The sequence below is a fragment of the Electrona antarctica genome (assembly GCF_951216825.1).
Source record: "Electrona antarctica genome assembly, chromosome: 16".
Lineage (NCBI taxonomy): Eukaryota > Metazoa > Chordata > Actinopteri > Myctophiformes > Myctophidae > Electrona > Electrona antarctica.
The window spans coordinates 36,143,397-36,161,551 of NC_136797.1; the positions used below are offsets into that span (position 1 = coordinate 36,143,397).

The window sequence follows — 18,155 nt, forward strand, 5'->3', positions numbered from 1 at the left end:
GTATACAAAAATCACAGCACTTCATCTTTAAGCATTGGATTAATTCCGACACACACCCATGTCGCCACAATATCTCAGTCCATACTTCTTTGGTCAATTGGTCTACATCACCTTGTGCAACACTTCAAATGCACAAGTAGGCCTACAGTATAGTCTACATACATGTTATTACCAGCCAGGTAGTGGAGAACAAAGCAAATTGGTTAATAGGCCTACTGATTCTCTGAGGTCCTTTGATATAACCAATAACCTATACTACTGAACCTTAAGGGATTGCACTCCATTAACCACTTATTTTGCACTCATCGCGTGCAAAAATATCTATAGTCTACAAGCACGCATAGCAGCAATTTTCCACCAACAATTAAGCTGAACATTTTTTATTATTATTTTACTTTAAATTGTAGTCCAATTGTTTGTTTTAGCCTATAGCCTACTTGGTGGGTTACGGGTAAGCTATGATCTGGCGTCTGCCAAATTTCCATATATGACAAAAATAAAAGTCTAGCCTATGATTTTGTAAACTTGGAAAACACAGAGACAATGCTGTGTGGGGAAATTACTGTCCTCCGCAATGCCACATTTCTGCTTTGATAGACTATAGTTGAGCATTTGGACAAAACTATTTAATGACACGTGTTGAAGGTGTAGCCTATTAAGCCTACTATTGGAAAGGTTGCTGTGACCTTGCTTTTTGGCTGACTAGTATCGAGCATCTTTAACTTGCCGAGGCGACGCGCGCGCCCCTGGCTGCATCATCAGCATCAGCACCACTCCTGTCACTTCGTTGCGAATTTCGGTCACGCGCCACACTGCCTCGACTTGAAACGAAGGATAGGCTATTTCTTTTCCTGTGGCAATTAGCCCTTATCAATCAAAAGGAAACCGAGCCTATATATGCTAGATTTACGCAATTTCTTGAACCCTGATTTAGGCACCAATTAGGTTATGTGCGTTAGGCTTATACAAAAAATCATAGCCAACTGGATATTGTGGATAACATCTGCATTGCCTGTTTTCGATCGAGCCACTGCACCTATAGGCTACGACGTCAAGACGAATAGCGCAGAATTTCCGATTGATGTCAAGACCTTCATAGGCTACAGGACTTTTTATATTTCATAGGCCATCAAGCTGCAAAACATATAAAACGATTGCTAATAGTAGCTAAACAAAGGCCGAGCGCGGTGAGATCACAGTTGATGATAAACGCAATGCTCCCCAGACCATAGCTCCATGTTGTGGCACCAGAGCTCCTAGCCTAAAACGCGATGGAAAATGTCCTCTCGGATGATTCCAATACACCGTTGTGATTGATGCTGGATGCAGCGACGAGAGAGTCCTGACTCGGGGTTTCTGCAGGGACCCGTGGATGTTGCGCCGAAGAATGGGATACTCCGACCCAACGTCGGGTAAAGATATACTCGGCAATAGGTCTCTTTGCTTCATATTTATTTGCGCATTTGGACTCGTCACCTTATTGCAACAGATTCTCTATGGCAAAAACTACGTCAAAAGGTAAGTGTCGTTTTTGTTTATAGGTCTATTTAAAGATGAAAAAAAGAAGCCTAATCGAATTCCTTTATTTTTACGCGTTAGGCTATAAGAGCCTAATCAATTGCAGGCTTTTCTCAATCACCTTTGTTTTGCATTAGCCTATTAGGCCTATGCAATATAGATGATTCAGAAAGTAGCTTCTAAAAGCCATATTAGAAGAAGAATTATGATATAGTAGGTTTATGAATTACATGTGTTCACCTTAATATATGGGTTAAATATGGGGGCAGCCTGGATGAGCTTTTGGTTGGGTGATGAGAGGAGGAGCTTTAAAACGAATAATAGCAATTAGCCATCCATTTTCCAGTGGCATATACTATTTTCATTAGATTTATTTTGGGCTATTTTCTGAAAGTGAAGCATCACATTCATGCCATACACTGTATACCCAAGCCGTGTATGGCAATGTTTTCCCTTTGTTTTTGTCTTTTATTTTATTTTCCGAGTGAATGGTCAGAAAGAATGAAATGATGAAAAGGGGATAAATGGATGCGATCATGCGAGTCAGCGATGAAGAGTAGGTAGCCTACTAAAATGCACGTATGTGTGTGTGTGTGTGTGTGTGTGTGTGTGTGTGTGTGTGTGTGTGTGTGTGTGCGTGCGTGCGTGCATGCGTGCGTGCATGCGTGTGCATGCGTGCGTGCATGCGTGTGTGTGTGTGTATCAGTGTGTGTGTATATGTATGTATGTATGTATGTATGTATGTATGTATGTATGTATGTATGTATGTATGTGTGTATATGTATGTATGTTGTGTGTGTGTGTGTGTGTGTGTGTGTGTGTGTGTGTGTGTGTGTGCGTGCGTGCGTGCGTGCGTGCGTGCGTCTCTGTGAGAGTCTCCAGATCTACTGTAAATGCTGTCATTTTATATTATGAGGTGTCTGTCTGCATGCTAAAACCATCACACAAGGCATAGTCCATAAGCCTACAGCCCCTCCCAGTCACAATCACACTATCAACATACCGGGATCTATCACTTCCTTTACGCACCCAGAGGAAACCATCTCAGTCTGTGACTGGTAAAGACAGTAGGATATATACAGCTATGGACACTGGTTCTCAATGCTGGGTTTCGGGGACCAACAGGGTGTCCAAAGGGACACTCTCAGGGTAAAACCAATGCTGAGAATTTTACATCCCAAAGATTTAAGAAAAATGGTTCCATTTGTTCACCCAAGGTCAATTTGGACCCCTGGTGGGCCCCGGATCAGACGTTGAGAAACAGTGAGCTATAGGACACAATGTGATCATGCAAGCATTTATCTTCAGAGTTGGATAAACAGATTAGAAGTTTCTTAAATCCAGCATAAATATACCAGATACATGCTTGTATAGTCAATTGTAGCAATGTCATACTTGATCAATCTGTCCATATGTCCCTGATTTTCCTATATGTATAGTGACATATAGCGTCTGCTCATGGCCTGCCTCCGCTGATGTTAACAAATAATCAACAGTTTTGGTGGTGGTGGCGGTCGTGGGACTGTGACATGACAAGGCAGAAAGGAGTTCACTTTCAACCTGACAGCACTATCATTTTGGGATTGTCATTAATGACTCAAATGTTCAACTTCTTTTCTTCTTTTTCTTCATAGCACAAATATCAGATCTACAAGATTATGATGCCACACATTGTGAGCTTGTTCTGGGGCTTCTGCAATTTGTCATAAGACAGAAAATAGGAGATAACAAGCTCACCTGATTATTATTGTTATCGTTATGAAGCTTGTAGATCTGCTGTTTTCTCTGCTTAATAATAGGAAAGGTTTTGAACACTTTTTTCCAATAACGACATGCTAAAAATAGGGACACCAGGTTGAAAGTGGTTATTAAATAATACACAGTGGGTGACCCACTTTGTACACCAAGGCATATTAACTTCCTTCATCCCTGCTTGACTTGAACAGGGTTACAGCTAAAAATATCCTCCGCAGCACCAAGGCCTTCTGGGAAGAGCAGAAAGTATAAAGAAATCCTTCCAACTCAGTGTCACACACCGAAGCCTCAGTGTTAATTCAACCCTGATGAGACTATAGTGTACCATTTTTGTACGAGTGATCCCCATTCAAGGAAGTACTTACCCATGCATTCAAAAGATGAACCTTATATAGTTGCATGCCAGTTCTGCCCTCAAAACCTTAAGACTACTTTCAAATAGTAACAAAAAAACAAATGTTGTTCATTAAATATAAATAGTGTAGAGCAGCTTTAATGTCTGCTGTTTGTCCAATCTGATAGATCACGTCTGAGTGATAGTAGTAGCTTAATGGAACCATGAATGGCTTTTAAAGCTGCAATCCATCATACTTAGGTCTTTCCTGGGACCGAACCCAGGTCTTCCACATGGGAAAACGAAATGTAGATCTCAATGGAATATAGGGAGACCGATAACCAGTGTGCTAGTTATATTAATTGTATTGACGTTCTTTATGCATATTGGTCAAAATAAAGATTCATTCACTAAAATAGTTCCAGATTGCAGCTTTAAACTTAGCATCAAAGATGGCATTTTGATCTAAATAGCAGGGCTCATCTCATCAGCCTTAGATGAAAATGTAGATGCTGTTGTAGATGTTGTAGATGTAATTAAGCCTGGCTTTTGATCGGCTATTTCAGGTAGAAATGTAATCTCAGAATAGATATCATGCAATGCTGATCCAGGTCATTGCAGTAAATCTGTCAGGCGTCTGGAATCAGAATGCTGGGAAATGCATTTTACATTCCTTAATGTTGTATGTGTGCACAAACACATTCGTTTTGTGAGGGTTTGGTTTAATGTATTTGACGTTTGGAGAAAAAGAAAAAAAGACAAAAAAAAGAAAAGAAAAAGGACAATAAATCCCCAATAAACTGACTCATTTTCTTATTAGTGCGCAACAGTTTAGCCGACTCAAAGGGGACGAGACAGGAAATTGGACGGGTCCTGTTAATTTCTCGGATGATGGATCTCTGAAGCCGGCCAGAACCGCCGGGAGGAAAAGGTACCTTTCTATGGTGATTTACGGCACAACACCTCTGAGAAAGAGAGCGAGAGAGAGAGAGAGAGCGTGTGTGTGTGTGTGTGTGTGTGTGTGTGTGTGTGTGTGTGTGTGTGTGTGTGTGTGTGTGTGTGTGTGTGTGTGTGTGTGTGTGTGTGTGTGTGTGTGTGTGTGTGTGTGTGTGTGTGTGTGAAAGAAAGAGAGAGAGAGAGAGAGAGAGAATTAAAATTCATCACAGTGATGCTGACCCAGGCCTGCATGTGTGGACTGGTTGACTGATGCGTCCACCTGTGACCTTAGACAACGTCATCTCTAACTCAACGTGTCTGCATGTTGACAGATGTTTCCGTCAGAATTTTCAGCCAGATTCACAGATCTCCGTAATAGTCACACCCTGCATATCCGATATTAAGAAGAAAAAAAAACGCTCTCAAAGGTAGGCCGGTTTGAAGGCATTTATACATTCACAGAAACTCAAGAATGCCTCTGTATTTTCCATTAGTCTGAAAGGAATAAATTCATATATATATCTATATTTTCAGTGGTGGTTGCACTTCCAATCTGCTCTTGCATGTTGTCTGATCCCTCTCACCGTGAACCCTGAAACCCTGACCCTCTCTAACCCATGAGAAGCTGGTTGAACTACGTATTGTCCTCGTATCTCTGTGTCCCCATCCAGCACCTCGTCCTCCTCAACCCGTGTGTCATGTGTCCTGCACAGCTCTGTGTCTATGTCATATACACATAGTGTGGACACTTGTCTGCTGTCCCTATACGTCCCCTGCTCACATCTGCATATATGTCTCCTTCCGTCACCTGGATCTCCTTATTTCCACGTTAAGCCTGATGATGATTTAAGCCAGATGCAAGCCACATTTATACGTATAGTTCCATGCCGGTGACACACATATACTGTAGAAAACAGGCAAAGTACAAGCTGACAACGCATTGCAAATCGACACGTTGTCAGCTTGTACATCGGCTGTTTTCGATGTAAGACACTACCAAACATCTACAAACAAACAAGTACTGAATAAATCCGGCATTATACTTCGTCGTACAATGTTGTTGTTTTTAGCGATGAAAATAGCAGATCTACAAGCTGACAACATTTCATGCTCTACTATTTTCACCCTATTACTCTGTCATATACGACAGAGAATTTATTATTAATTCATGATTAAAATTAAGTTGCATCATGACTTTATCTGTTAAAAGACAACACTAACATTCTAGGTTATATAGGTATCCGAGAGGTCAAGCTTCAGTGCCGTGAAAATGAGATCTTAGCAGGTTACCGACATTCAGAAATAGTATTAATTTCAATGAATTACTGGGTTTCTTTAGTATAGTAATTAACCCCAATAAAAATGTTTAATCTTTATAAAACTGGATGAATCTCAGAATATAAAATGTTCTTCAAATTAAAGCTGCAATCCCTCTATTTTATGTCGGATGGCGGCACATCTATTGTCCATGATTCTGAGGTGCTGTCTGCTTCAAATAACTTTATTGACATTGTCAACCAGTAGGTGTCCTACCGACATCAGGGTCTAAATGTCTCAATGGAAGAGTAGGGAGAGACCACCTCCAACCACTGCACAATGTGTTAACATACTCTACCACACAGATTGATTAAAATAAATCCTGGATTGTAATAATTTAATATAGGACACATGCCACTTCAATATTTATAATCAATTGTCTAACCTCACAGAAATACATGGATCATCTGGTGGATGTAGACAGTCAATGTCATTGTTCCTTTCAAGTTTAATTTCATCCCATTTAGCATTTTTCAGTTTTCTTATGTTTCTTTTCTCTTTCTTTCTTTGCTCATATTTAACTCCAAAGCCACATAATGTTGTGTGCAAAATAAAAAAAATTATATTCTTTTGACAACCCCCAATGTTGAAATAGAAAATAGATATTTGGCTCCATTCCAAGCTCCTGTTGACTCGCTCAACATACAGTATCAAGGTCAACTCCCAGTAAAGTGACTGTATGGCTCGATATCCTTATGCACAAGTCTATTTAACCACACCTCTTTTATACTTTCAATTCCTTTTAAAAAATAGGGAAAATAGCCAATCTATGCATTGCATCGTGACACGTTGCGAGCTTGTGGAAGGGCTATTGTCGCTATTTTGGAAGATTTTTGAAAATCTTTGAAAACGACATGCCCAAAATAGGTATGCCATATTGAAAGTGGTTAAATGTGGCTAAAGGGAGATTTTCACTTTTCACAAGTCTCTGAGAACACCATGCATACGGTGACCATAGATATGGGAATTAGAGTAGCTTTCTTTGGTAGGCCTATAAGGCCTTTTATAGTGAGGCAAAAATAATTCACAATATTGTAATTATTAAGGATGTAAATGCTTTCGATAGCTTCATTGCCTATCTGTTGCCTTATGTCTGTTTAATGAAAATGTAGTACAATATATTGAAAATAATGCTGTATATTTGCATGCCTAATTTATAGCATGTGAACAATTGTTTTGAGATGAATGAGTATTAATACAGATAATAATTTGGGGTTAACATTAAAGATAAATTGTGAGATACTTGTACTCTTTGTAGTAACGTGGTGGTTTATTCTTCTGTGGAACCTTTTGATAATCCTTTGATTTCCAAACATAGAATCTCTCTTACATTTTACAGCACAGATGTAATTTAGTCACTCAAGAGTTAATCACATATAACCTCCATAATTTGTAAATGAATACCTTTACGCTGTCAGCTCTGTACTTGGTTCACTCTTTTTTTCCCTCTATATCTCTTCATTGGAAATAAATGTAATGTGTTGTGTCACGATGTGATCTTGTGCTGTGGATCTGCTATTTTCTGTGAACGTTCCCCCCAGAATAGGGATGCTAGGGTTCAAGCAAAGCAGTGAAAGTAATTTAAGGAAATAGCACAGATGAAGGCTTTAGGTATATACTAACTAGATACTTCAATTCCCAATTCAAAGATCTTACTTACTGTAAGCCTTCTGATCTTCCAAGTAAAATGTGTCCTGTACACAGTGTCTTACATTTTCCAACTCATTTTGAAAACATAGAAACAAAATAAATACATTTAGAGGTGCAAGCGCTCATCACCTCCACACAAATCCCTTTCCAACCCCCGCCTGCAACCTCCCAAAACCTCACACCTATTTACATGAAATACATCATTGTCCTCAAATGCTGCATTTTTTTTTAAAGACAAATGGCAACTGATGGGCAAGTTAATCTGAAGTTCAAGCTAAAAAGAATAAAACATTTCTGTCGTGAAAAATGTTTGACCATGTCTTTAAAGTTTTCTCCACAGACGCCATTCAGAACAGTCACACCACCACCATGCCAAACATCTGATTATTTGTGTGCTTTTTTGTTAATGTCGTCATTCCGTCATGATGATTTATAAGGTGATTTTCTGTGTCACAAATGTCTTTAAGATTTCCAAATCCTCTCTGCATGCAAATGCTGAATGAAATCATTCAGACTCTTTAGCTCTATATTAAGATAAGTTAAATGAAATCAGGGTAAATGGGTTGATTTCAAGAGGGAGAATGACGATTGCTTGTACTTTATGATTACATGTGCATGAGCATGTACGTGTCTGTGTGAGTGTGCATGTCATACCAGCCTATACTAACAAATCAAAGTGTTTGTGTTTTAATGAATTACATTGAAAGATTTTCATGTAATCTTTGACAATCACGTTTTTGTTTTTTAGTATAATTTGATAATATCTTCCAAACACATCAATTTCATTACCATATAGAACCACACAGATGTACTGTACTAACCAAAACAGTAAGTTACACCATCTAATACACCAACCCCCCCACATGATGTCAACTGTAAAGTTTAGACTGTTTTGGGGATTACATCATTGTTATATATTTGTTTTATAGGCCTAACTGTCTGTATACTAACTGTATATATACTAACAGACATACATGTCCAGCCTAAACTAGACTGTGTCACTGTCTTTTGTGACATTGTGAGCTATAATAAGTTTCCTCACTTTTTCACACAATTGTCATCTCATGTCTTTTAACCCAAATGCCAGAGTGATTTCATTATCGTCACCTTCTTAAAATAATGGCATATGTCATTATTTTAGGAAAATAATATTTTTGCCAGTCAGTTCTTCATGACACTGGCCTAAGTCCTAATTGAAAAGAATCATGCTGTTCCCGCCCCTAGTTTTTTAGTTATTTTGTTTTGCCTAAAATTGCCTAAATCTGTAGCAAGTCAATTAATCCACAAATAATTTGGCCTAAATCAGGTTTATAATTGCCAAGTCAAAATATAAATCCTCTTATGTTACATAACTGACAGTGTTACCTTTGTCAATAGTTTGTTATATATTGTTATACACTTTTTGGATGAAATTATTAAGACATATCATCAGAGATTGTTTTGTATGATTGTTTTCTGAAAAATGACTTTATTGGCCATAATTTCAAGAAGGTGACGTTATGTCATTAACTGAGGCCAAAACGATTCGACTTAGGTACATTTAAGATGTCTCTTATTGTCTGTTCCCATGACACACCACTCCATAATAATACATCAACAGTATAGTAATCCGGTCAGTGTGAGGTCTAGTGTGGTTGCAGGCTAACTGTGTCTATCCCTCTAGATATCTGGACACGTATGAAGGCAGCTATGACTTCAACTCCACTGCTTGCAAGGAGCTCAGGCAGGAAATGATCGATGTCAAAGTCCTGACCATGTGAGTGCTCTCCTGCCAATGGACATTTTATACTCTATTCTGAGATGATTTAATGCAATTAAAAAAAAATTAAAAGTCAGAAATTAGCAATACAGAACAGTGTTGATTCAGTCATCTGAAAAGTTTTATTTTTAGTCTAGTTTTAATCAACTAAATATCATAAGATTTTAGTTGACTAAATCTACAGTTGATTTTGTCGATTGTCATAAAAAAAACATTTTGGCAGCCCTTGATGGCGTCGTAATGGCTGATTTTACACTTGATTGTATGCTGAAAATAGCCGATCTACAAACTTATGAGCTTGTAGATCTGATATTTTCAGAGCGCAACACCCGAGCGCAACTAAATAAAAAATGACTTGTCTTTTAGTTATACTGGATCTCTTCTCCACGCATCCCTCCCTAAAGTCTAGTTTAGTTTTTATTTAGTTTTCGTCAGTGAAAAGGTACTCGACAGACATTTTTCGTCATAGTTTTAGTCGACGAAACCAACACTGACACAGAATGTATAAATCCTGACGTCATTGGCATTCAGGGAGTGTGTGTGCACAGTTTGGCGGGCGGACGGACGGAGTGCAAAACATACTCTCCCCTCCCCATGCCTTCGGCCTGGTGGAGACAATAATGTGGCTCAGTCGAGGATGTGGAGCGGCCAATTGGGTGACAGAAGGCTACTGGTTGGATCCCTGGCTCCCCCTGAGGTGGTTGGTGCATTGTACGGTTTCCTCCTGTTGGGTCAATTTTAAACCCTAGCTTTTAAATATATTTGTATTATGATATAATACAGCCATTGACAGGCATGCCACATCTTAAATATTGTATATTAAAAGCCCAATTTAGTTGTAAGCTCAAAGCTCTGTGCATGACTGTGGTCCAGGTTTCCAGAAGTAAAGGTGGCATATGCGTTAATTAAGTTAATTTTCCCATAGCTTCGTTTATCTGAATGGCTGATTTGATTGAATAATTTAATTGACATGCTCAGAGCCTATTACAGGCAAACAGCATATCAAAACCCTGTTTTGATGATCAATGTCACATATGGCTCACAAGAACATTTGACCAAAATTTGATGAAAATAAAATCATGTTTCTGCAACAAACAGTGGCATTCGTAGCAGTTGTGGAACCCATGGCCGGGTTCTAAGATAAATTGCTTTTGGTTCTGTGTTGTTTAGAAGCCAATTTGAAAAGTTTGGCGTGAAGTGTCATCCTTTGCCTACTGGGAATGTGCATGCAAAGTTTGATGCCAATCCGTCCAGCGGTTTGTGAGATTATCCATGCAAAGACATACGGACAGACAGAGGCGAAAACATAACCTCCGCCTCCCGGCCTGATAGAGATGTTTGTGTGTGTGCGCAAAAATAATAATAGGCACGATTCACCTGGTTAGTGAGGTAGAGGTGCAGTCAGTGTACAAGCATCCAATGGCCTTTCAGTGAGCCTATCCTCCTTCCCAGCATTGAACCCCTCTTGTAGTAGTCGGACACTTAGCTAAATTAATTACCCTCCACAGAGATGGCATTTTTCTCAGTCTCATTGAAGGTTTGATTGATTGATTGATTGATTGAAGAATTTATTAACAGTTTGCAGAATTACAGTACATTTCAAGCACAAACTCAATACAAAGGCTGTTAACTGTGAGTGGACGACCCAATTAAGCATTACACTTGTTTCCAATAGGGTCCACCATGTTCAAATCATCAAAACATTTAGAGACGTACAAATAGACACTTCTATAGACAGAACAGGAATTCATCATAAAGGAGGTAAAAAGGGAAAAGTAACATATACAGTGAGGGGAAAAAAGGGGTGGGCGGTGGGGGGGATTCACGTTCAGCTCCGTTAATTTGTTTGTTTTCCTTGGAGGAGCTGCGTTGGGTCCCCAAGTTGGCTCAGTGGCCATACCTTGAGTTGGCTGTGTGGCCGCGACCGTCTCTAGTGTTGTCCTTGCGTTCGTGTTTGAGGGATTCCGATTTTACAGGGGCCAGTTTCGAATTGCAGCCGTCCGTAGGTGCCCTTTGAGAGCGGTTTTGAAAGAGTCAAGGGATTCGCATGTCTTAATGACAGTTGGTAGGGCGTTCCACATTTTGGTGGCATAGGAGCGAAAAGAATTTAGTCCCTTGTTTGTGCCGAATCTGGGTTGTACATGGTTCGTTGCACTCCCTCTGGTGTTGTGGGTGTGGACTTCGTTAACATTAAGGAAGTATCTAGACAGGTACATAGGTCCATGGCACAAAGCTTGATGGCTGTTACTGTTACTGAGAACAGCTGCTGAGTGTGAGCCGGCCAAAGCAAATAAGCAATCATTCATTCCAGAGCAAATCACACCTCTCGCTAATCTAAACGAAATTTCAGTACAGAAGAATCTATTTAAAGATAACTTCAGGTTTTGAAAGTCGTTTCCCCCCCTTCTCTCTTCTCTATGGTAAAATAATCCCTCCCAACCCACCCCGTCATAGGCCTGAAAAGAAAAATAAATTAGCAAAGATTTCAACAAAAACTAAAAAAAAAAAGAATTAGATATATAGGCCTATAATTAGTTATATATGTAATGGTTGTATAGTAGAGGTCGTAACTTGATAAAGAATATGGTTCCAGCTGTCTATTGTTTGATAGTTAGCAGTAGCACCATTTAATCTAGCTGTAGAGAGAGCTCATCATCAATGAATAGCTGTTTCCAGTGATTAAAGGGCAGAGAATGTGGAGCTTGCCATCACAGTGCCAACATTTATTTTCAGCTGTACTTCCTGCCAGCCAGAACTGTACTTAACCCATTCAGGCCTGACGTCGAAATTTAAAAAAAAAAGTTTTCTAAATCATGACAATTTTCTGAAAGATTTGAGGCACATTTTAACGATTTTTCAAAAATAGCAGACCTACAAGTTCATAGCGCGCCACTCGGTGGCGCGCTATGAGCTTGTAGATCTGCTATTTTTCAATAGCTAAATTATAACAATGTTTAAAACACCAAAAGGGGTTCCCGCCCCAAAATGGGTTAATGGTTAATGTGGTTAAACGCTAACGTGACATGGATGCGTTCCAGGTCTCAATGGATTAAAGTTAAAGAAACATCATCATTAAGGAGCAATAATTTGGGACAACATGGAATGTGTTTTTGTAATACTTTAGATAGATAATTAGTAATCTGTTCCCAGAAGCTTTTGACTGTGGGACATTCCCACCCACATCATATGTATAAAGGTACCAGTTGTATTTAAAGAACAAAGTGTACAGTTTGGTGATATAGCAAGTCTCATTCTATATGCTTTCTGGGGGGTTAAATATGTTTTATGGACAAAATTTAAATGAATCTGCTGATGATTTGGGTTGGTTATGGGATGCCATAATAATATTTCCCCAAACTCTGGTCCAATTGATAAATTGATGCTGATGTTGTAATCCCAAATCTGTGTTCCAAGATTGGATAACGGGTATTAACGATCTTTGTGATAGATCTTTATAAATTATAGAAACTTGATCTTTGGACAGACCTGCAGTTACAAGAAAGTAACTAAGGGGTGAGTAGCTGCTTTGGTCCATGGAACTCCATAGGCTCGCATAGCCGAACAGAGCTGCAAATATAAAAAAAGGAGGTACCTGGTAAATTATTCAACTCTTTCAGATCTGAGAATGATCTTAAACCATTATCATCCATAACGTCGGCAAGTACATGAATGCCACAATTGGACCATGATTGAGCTACAAAACAACGACCTCCGCTACGCAATAAAGGGTTATGGAGTGTGGAGTGTGAGCCGGCCAAAGCAATCATTCATTCCAGAGCAAATCACAGCTCTCGCTAATCTAAACAAAATTTCAGTACAGAAGAATCTATTTATAACTTCAGGTTTTGAAAGTCGTTTCCCCCCTTCTCTCTTCTCTGTGGTTTTTCTCTTCTTCGAAATGACTCTAGGCATGTGGTAAGCAGTTATTTAACTGTATGAGATGAGTAAGGATTGGAACAATAATGCAATAATAACACTATAAGGAAGATGTTTAGCTCTCTGACCTTAAAGGGCAGCTTTGCTTATATTTAAAATACATTAAATCCTATTTGAGGAGCATAATTATGAATAATAGCACTTCCTAATCATTTGCTATAAGCAATGTAAAGTTGGCAGTAGTCTAGTACTCATTGGGATGCATATTCTAAATCAGGGGTGCTCACACTTTTTTGCCTTGAAAGCTACTTTCAAAATGACCAGTTCAACAAGATCTCTGACCAAAATAATTATTATCCCTTTGCTGGAAATTGTTTAAAGTTACATAAGACACACATTTTTTGTGCAACACTCTTGAAAACAGTATTGCATTGTGGGTTTGAGCTGACAGGCTTTTTGATGTCAAGTCTTTTTGATGGTAGATCACAATCTACCTTTTGGGCATACCACTGTTCTAAACGCACCATTTTACATTGACTGTGGTGATGAGTGTTATGTCCTCACAACACAAATAAAGATTAATGTTAAAATATCAGCAAAGTCCCCTTTTAATTGCTATTAATTAAGACCTCCATGATGTATCGTTCTCCAAAGGGCCATCCTAGGTCTATAACTATAAAGATAGTTGTGGTGTGGATGGCCACACCACAACTACATGATAGTGGTGAACATTGTAGTTATATGCTTATTGTGGACATCGCGTTACACCCACTGTACTGGCATACATTCTCAGGAATAATTTTGTATCCTCTTATGTGTCTCCTGCTCTGCTATATAGGGTGAAAACCTCAGATCTGTTTGAGAGATGGAGGAACATGCAAGTGTGCAAATGGGAGCAGAACAAAGCCGAGACCGAAAACTTCAGGTAAGCACACGTAAACACACATGTTAGCCACAATAATAAAGTTCTTCAAAGTTGGTGCACGGTCTTCCTCCCATGGTATATGACTGCAGTTTATCCAGACCTGCAGTCTCTTCCTCTGGAGTATGTTGTGCATGGGTTTTGTCTTCATAAAGACGCAGACATCAGTTGCCCTGTTTCCGAGGCTACCCTGATGAAGGCATTGTTGCCACAACGCATGAGTGTATTTCTTATTCTTGACATGCATTAGCCTATTAAACGCAATTTAATTTGACCCTTCCCTTTTTTGCAATTTATATGAAGATAAGGTTGAAAGTTGGTGAAGTGCTCCTTTAAAGGTCTGGTGACATTCTCATTCTCATTCTCATTCATTAACTATGAAATCGTGCATTTCCCGTCAGTCAGTTGTTTGGTTGGTCACTCCAGACATGATGCCTCGTGACATCACGTGACATCATCAGGGATGGAGATCCCTGACGTCATCAATATTAAGCCCATACAGTATATAGAGAAGCCTTATGTCATCAATATTGGCCAGCAACTCTACATCTAACCTCAAACCCCAAAACCTTAGATCTCCATATCTGGAGCTGACCTGTTCTGATATTCCATATGTTGATCCTTCCCCATCCATCCTTCCTCTTTGATGTCTCCCTTTTGACTGATATCTGTCCATTTAAACTCTAGACGGGCCTGTCCCAAAGTTATTAGTGAAGCCGCGCCCAGCAGCTGACGAAAACTAGAGCCTGGGCCCTCATCAAACCCTGTACACTCAAGACACTGCTCCCGCTGCCACCCTTAGATCTCCATACATGGAGCTGACCTGTTCTGACATCCATCCACATGTTGATCTGACCTCATCAAACCATATATGGCCAGTACAGAATTCATTCCATATGTTGATCTGACCCCCCATGCCAAAGCGCCAGCACTCGGCCAGCAGTCTGCCGTCACCCAGGCGGATGCGTGCACGCAACCTCGCTCTTTAGGGCGAGATCGCTTCTCGCCCTCTGGCGTCTTACTGGTTATTATTATTCTTTTTTTAAAATATTTTGTACCTCAATATTCCACCTAAAAAACCTGAACTTTGAACATTCCGTAGATTTTCTGTGGTCTGGGCCAGGGTTTTCTGAATAATTAGCCTCAAAAAGTGGTCTGATTTGCCTGTGGACGGTGATCAGAATCATCAGAATCTGTGGGTCGACAAAATAAGGTAAAAACACTGCTAGTAGTGGAATAATTAATGAATTAATACTTGACAATCACTGTGTTAATACTTTTCATTGGTTGAAATGCATTTTCTTAAATGGATAGTTCCAGATCTTGATTCGAATGACATCATCATCATCCACAGGCAGAGCACTGTTTGAGGCTAATTATTCAAAAAAAAAAACAGACCACAGAAAATCTACTGAATGTTCAAGGTTCAGTTTGTTTGGGTGCAATTGAGGTCAGAAAACCTAATAAAAAATAAATAAATAAAAATGTCACCAGACCTTTAAGGCTAATTTATACTTTGTCACACAAAGTGTGTTGTATGATAAAGGCAATTTCTTCTTTCAGTAATAAGTCATTGGTGCCATACAATTAGTTATTATTTCCACTGTTGTTTTCTCATTGCAAAGGCCCTATTCTAACCCAGGGGTTCTCAACGTTTTTGGCCGGGGACCCCCGGAAATGCTTTGGCAATGTCTCGGGACACCGCCCCGCCCTCTCCCGACCCCCAATATAAATTGACTGCTACAATAACCTTAAACCATTTTGGGCGGGAACCCCTTTTGGTGTTTTAAGCATTGTTATAATTTAGCTATTGAAAAATAGCAGATCTACAAGCTCACCGAGTGGCGCGCTACGAGCTTGTAGGTCTGCTATTTTTGAAAAATCGTGAAAATAATTTTTTTTTTAATTTTTGAAAATAATTTTTTTGAAAATAATTTGGGGACCCCCTAAAATAATTTGGCGACCCCCCCGAGGGGTCGCGACCCACGGGTTGAGAACCCCTATTCTAACCTTCATGTCTTTCTTCGGTGCCCGCCAAAGGATGTCACTGTCTCGGTGCTGTAACGCTCCTTCGTTCCTGTTCACCACCAAGAGGAACACACCTGCAGGTACGAAGCTGCGGTATGAGGTAGACACCAGCGGTATCCTGCCCATCACCACTGAGGTCTTCAAGATGTTCCCTGATGTGGGTGTACAGTACATTGCAAGACGAGACATTTGTTGACACATACAGTAGGATTCTGTGTGCTTTCGTGTGTGTTGACTGTGTTGTACTACTCTCATGTTACCTTCCGTTATTGGAGCTAATTATCAGAATGTCAGGAGCAGGACCACACCTCGATCAATTCCCTTCCATTCTCCTATACAAATGCTCTCCTAACCATCTTCCCTCCATTTTGCTCTTGCATTCAGCCAGCGCCCCTCCCTCCCACCCCTGCTACTCTCCCAATTTCTTCTACTCTCTACTCTACTCTTTACTATCCGTATTTAGGCCCCGAGGGAGTTCATCATGCCTGGGAGCTACTGGGGACTCCCTACGTAGCTTCCCCACACCATAGATGGCAATCGAAGACCTCAGCAATCAAGTCTCAGACATCATTCATTTTGTTTTGTTTTGTTTTGTTTTGTTTTGATTGTTTTGTTCAATAAATCTACTGATTTATGGTGTGGTTCTTGCATGTGAAATGTCACTAAATCCTGCAATGAATGTCGTTTGACTATCTGTTTCATCCAGGACATGCCGTACACTAAATCACAATACAAGAAATGTGCTGTTATTGGAAACGGGGGCATCATCAAGAACAGCAAATGTGGAAAGGAGATTGATTCAGCAGATTTTGTTTTTAGGTATGCACAGCATGGAATCCTTTAAGTCTAAGTTATATTCGCCACATTACGTTTTGAAAATAAATTGGCCATTTTTGCTGTTTTGTTTATTTCATGTAGTTCTTGAAATCTTTTGAAAAGAGTAGCCAATGTCATTCCCAAAACAGGGACACCATGGTTAATGAGGTCATTTATTTAATATTGAATATTTGTCTTTTGTTCGCAGATGTAATATACCACCCATCAGTGAGAAGTACTCGCCTGATGTCGGCACCAAAACAGATCTGGTGACAATAAACCCAAGTATTATTACAGAAAGGTACCAGACCATAATCATCCCGCAGTGTGAAATGTCAGTCTGAGATCTGTCCATCTGTCTGCCTGCCTGTCTGTCCATCTATCTCTATAGGCTATTTCATATGTACTTCCACTTCCTTCCCTGCAGGTTCCAGAAGCTGGAGAAATGGCGGCGGCCGTTTTACGAGGTCCTCCAGAACTACGATAACTCCTCCGTGGTCCTTCCCGCGTTCTACAACATCCGCAACACGGACGTCTCCTTCCGGGTCAAGTACATGCTCGACGACTTTGACTCGCAACGGGGCGCGTTCTTCTTCCACCCCCAGTACCTGCTCAACGTGCAGCGCTTCTGGGCCGTGCAGGGCGTCCGAGCCAAGCGCCTCAGCAGTGGCCTGATGCTGGTGACCGCCGCGCTGGAGATGTGCGAGGAGGTGCACCTCTACGGGTTCTGGGCCTTCCCCATGAACCCGACGGGCATCTTCATCACTCACCACTACTACGACAACGTCAAGCCTCGTCCCGGCTTCCACGCCATGCCCCATGAGATCTTTAACTTCATGCACATGCACACACGTGGAATCATCAACGTGCACACTGGCCAGTGTAGGTGACTTGACACCCGCGGTGTCCCCTGCTACAATGTCTTGTGGAAGTTCACCGTTTTAACCACTTCGACCCTAGCGTCACTTGTCTGGGGACGAACATTTCGCGAAAATAGCATGATCTACAAGCTCACGATGTGACACGTTGTGAGCTTGTAGATCGGCTACATAAGACTCCCGTCAAGTAGGATTTAAGTGGATGACCTTTATTTATACATTTTTGGTACATTTGTATGGTTACCGTTACGGCGTTACCTGATGGATCTTGTTGATAAATAAGATCTGAAAAAAGCTGAAAAAGAAAGATATAGCCTTTTGGAACATGCTTTTGTGTTCTCTGTAGCTCCTTTACATATGGAAGGT

At 40.2% G+C, this 18,155-nt stretch overlaps 1 protein-coding gene across 5 annotated transcripts; it reads left to right on the forward strand.

Annotated features, from left to right (window-relative positions):
* Window positions 1-1,372: 1,372 nt before the first annotated feature.
* st8sia5 (ST8 alpha-N-acetyl-neuraminide alpha-2,8-sialyltransferase 5) lies at window positions 1,373-17,801 on the forward strand (the record flags this gene model as incomplete). Of its 5 annotated transcripts, none has more annotated exons than XM_079523673.1 (9): window positions 1,373-1,518; window positions 4,428-4,538; window positions 4,876-4,971; window positions 9,174-9,266; window positions 13,939-14,070; window positions 16,108-16,252; window positions 16,802-16,914; window positions 17,120-17,212; window positions 17,339-17,801. In XM_079523673.1, the coding sequence occupies 9 exons, from the start codon at window positions 1,373-1,375 to the stop codon at window positions 17,799-17,801; spliced, it is 1,392 nt and encodes a 463-aa protein (XP_079379799.1). The 5 variants fall into 5 exon arrangements, with proteins under 5 accessions (XP_079379799.1, XP_079379800.1, XP_079379801.1 ...); XM_079523674.1 differs by having other exon boundaries at window positions 13,984-14,070; XM_079523675.1 differs by lacking the exon at window positions 4,876-4,971.
* Between the last annotated feature and the right edge of the window lie 354 nt (window positions 17,802-18,155).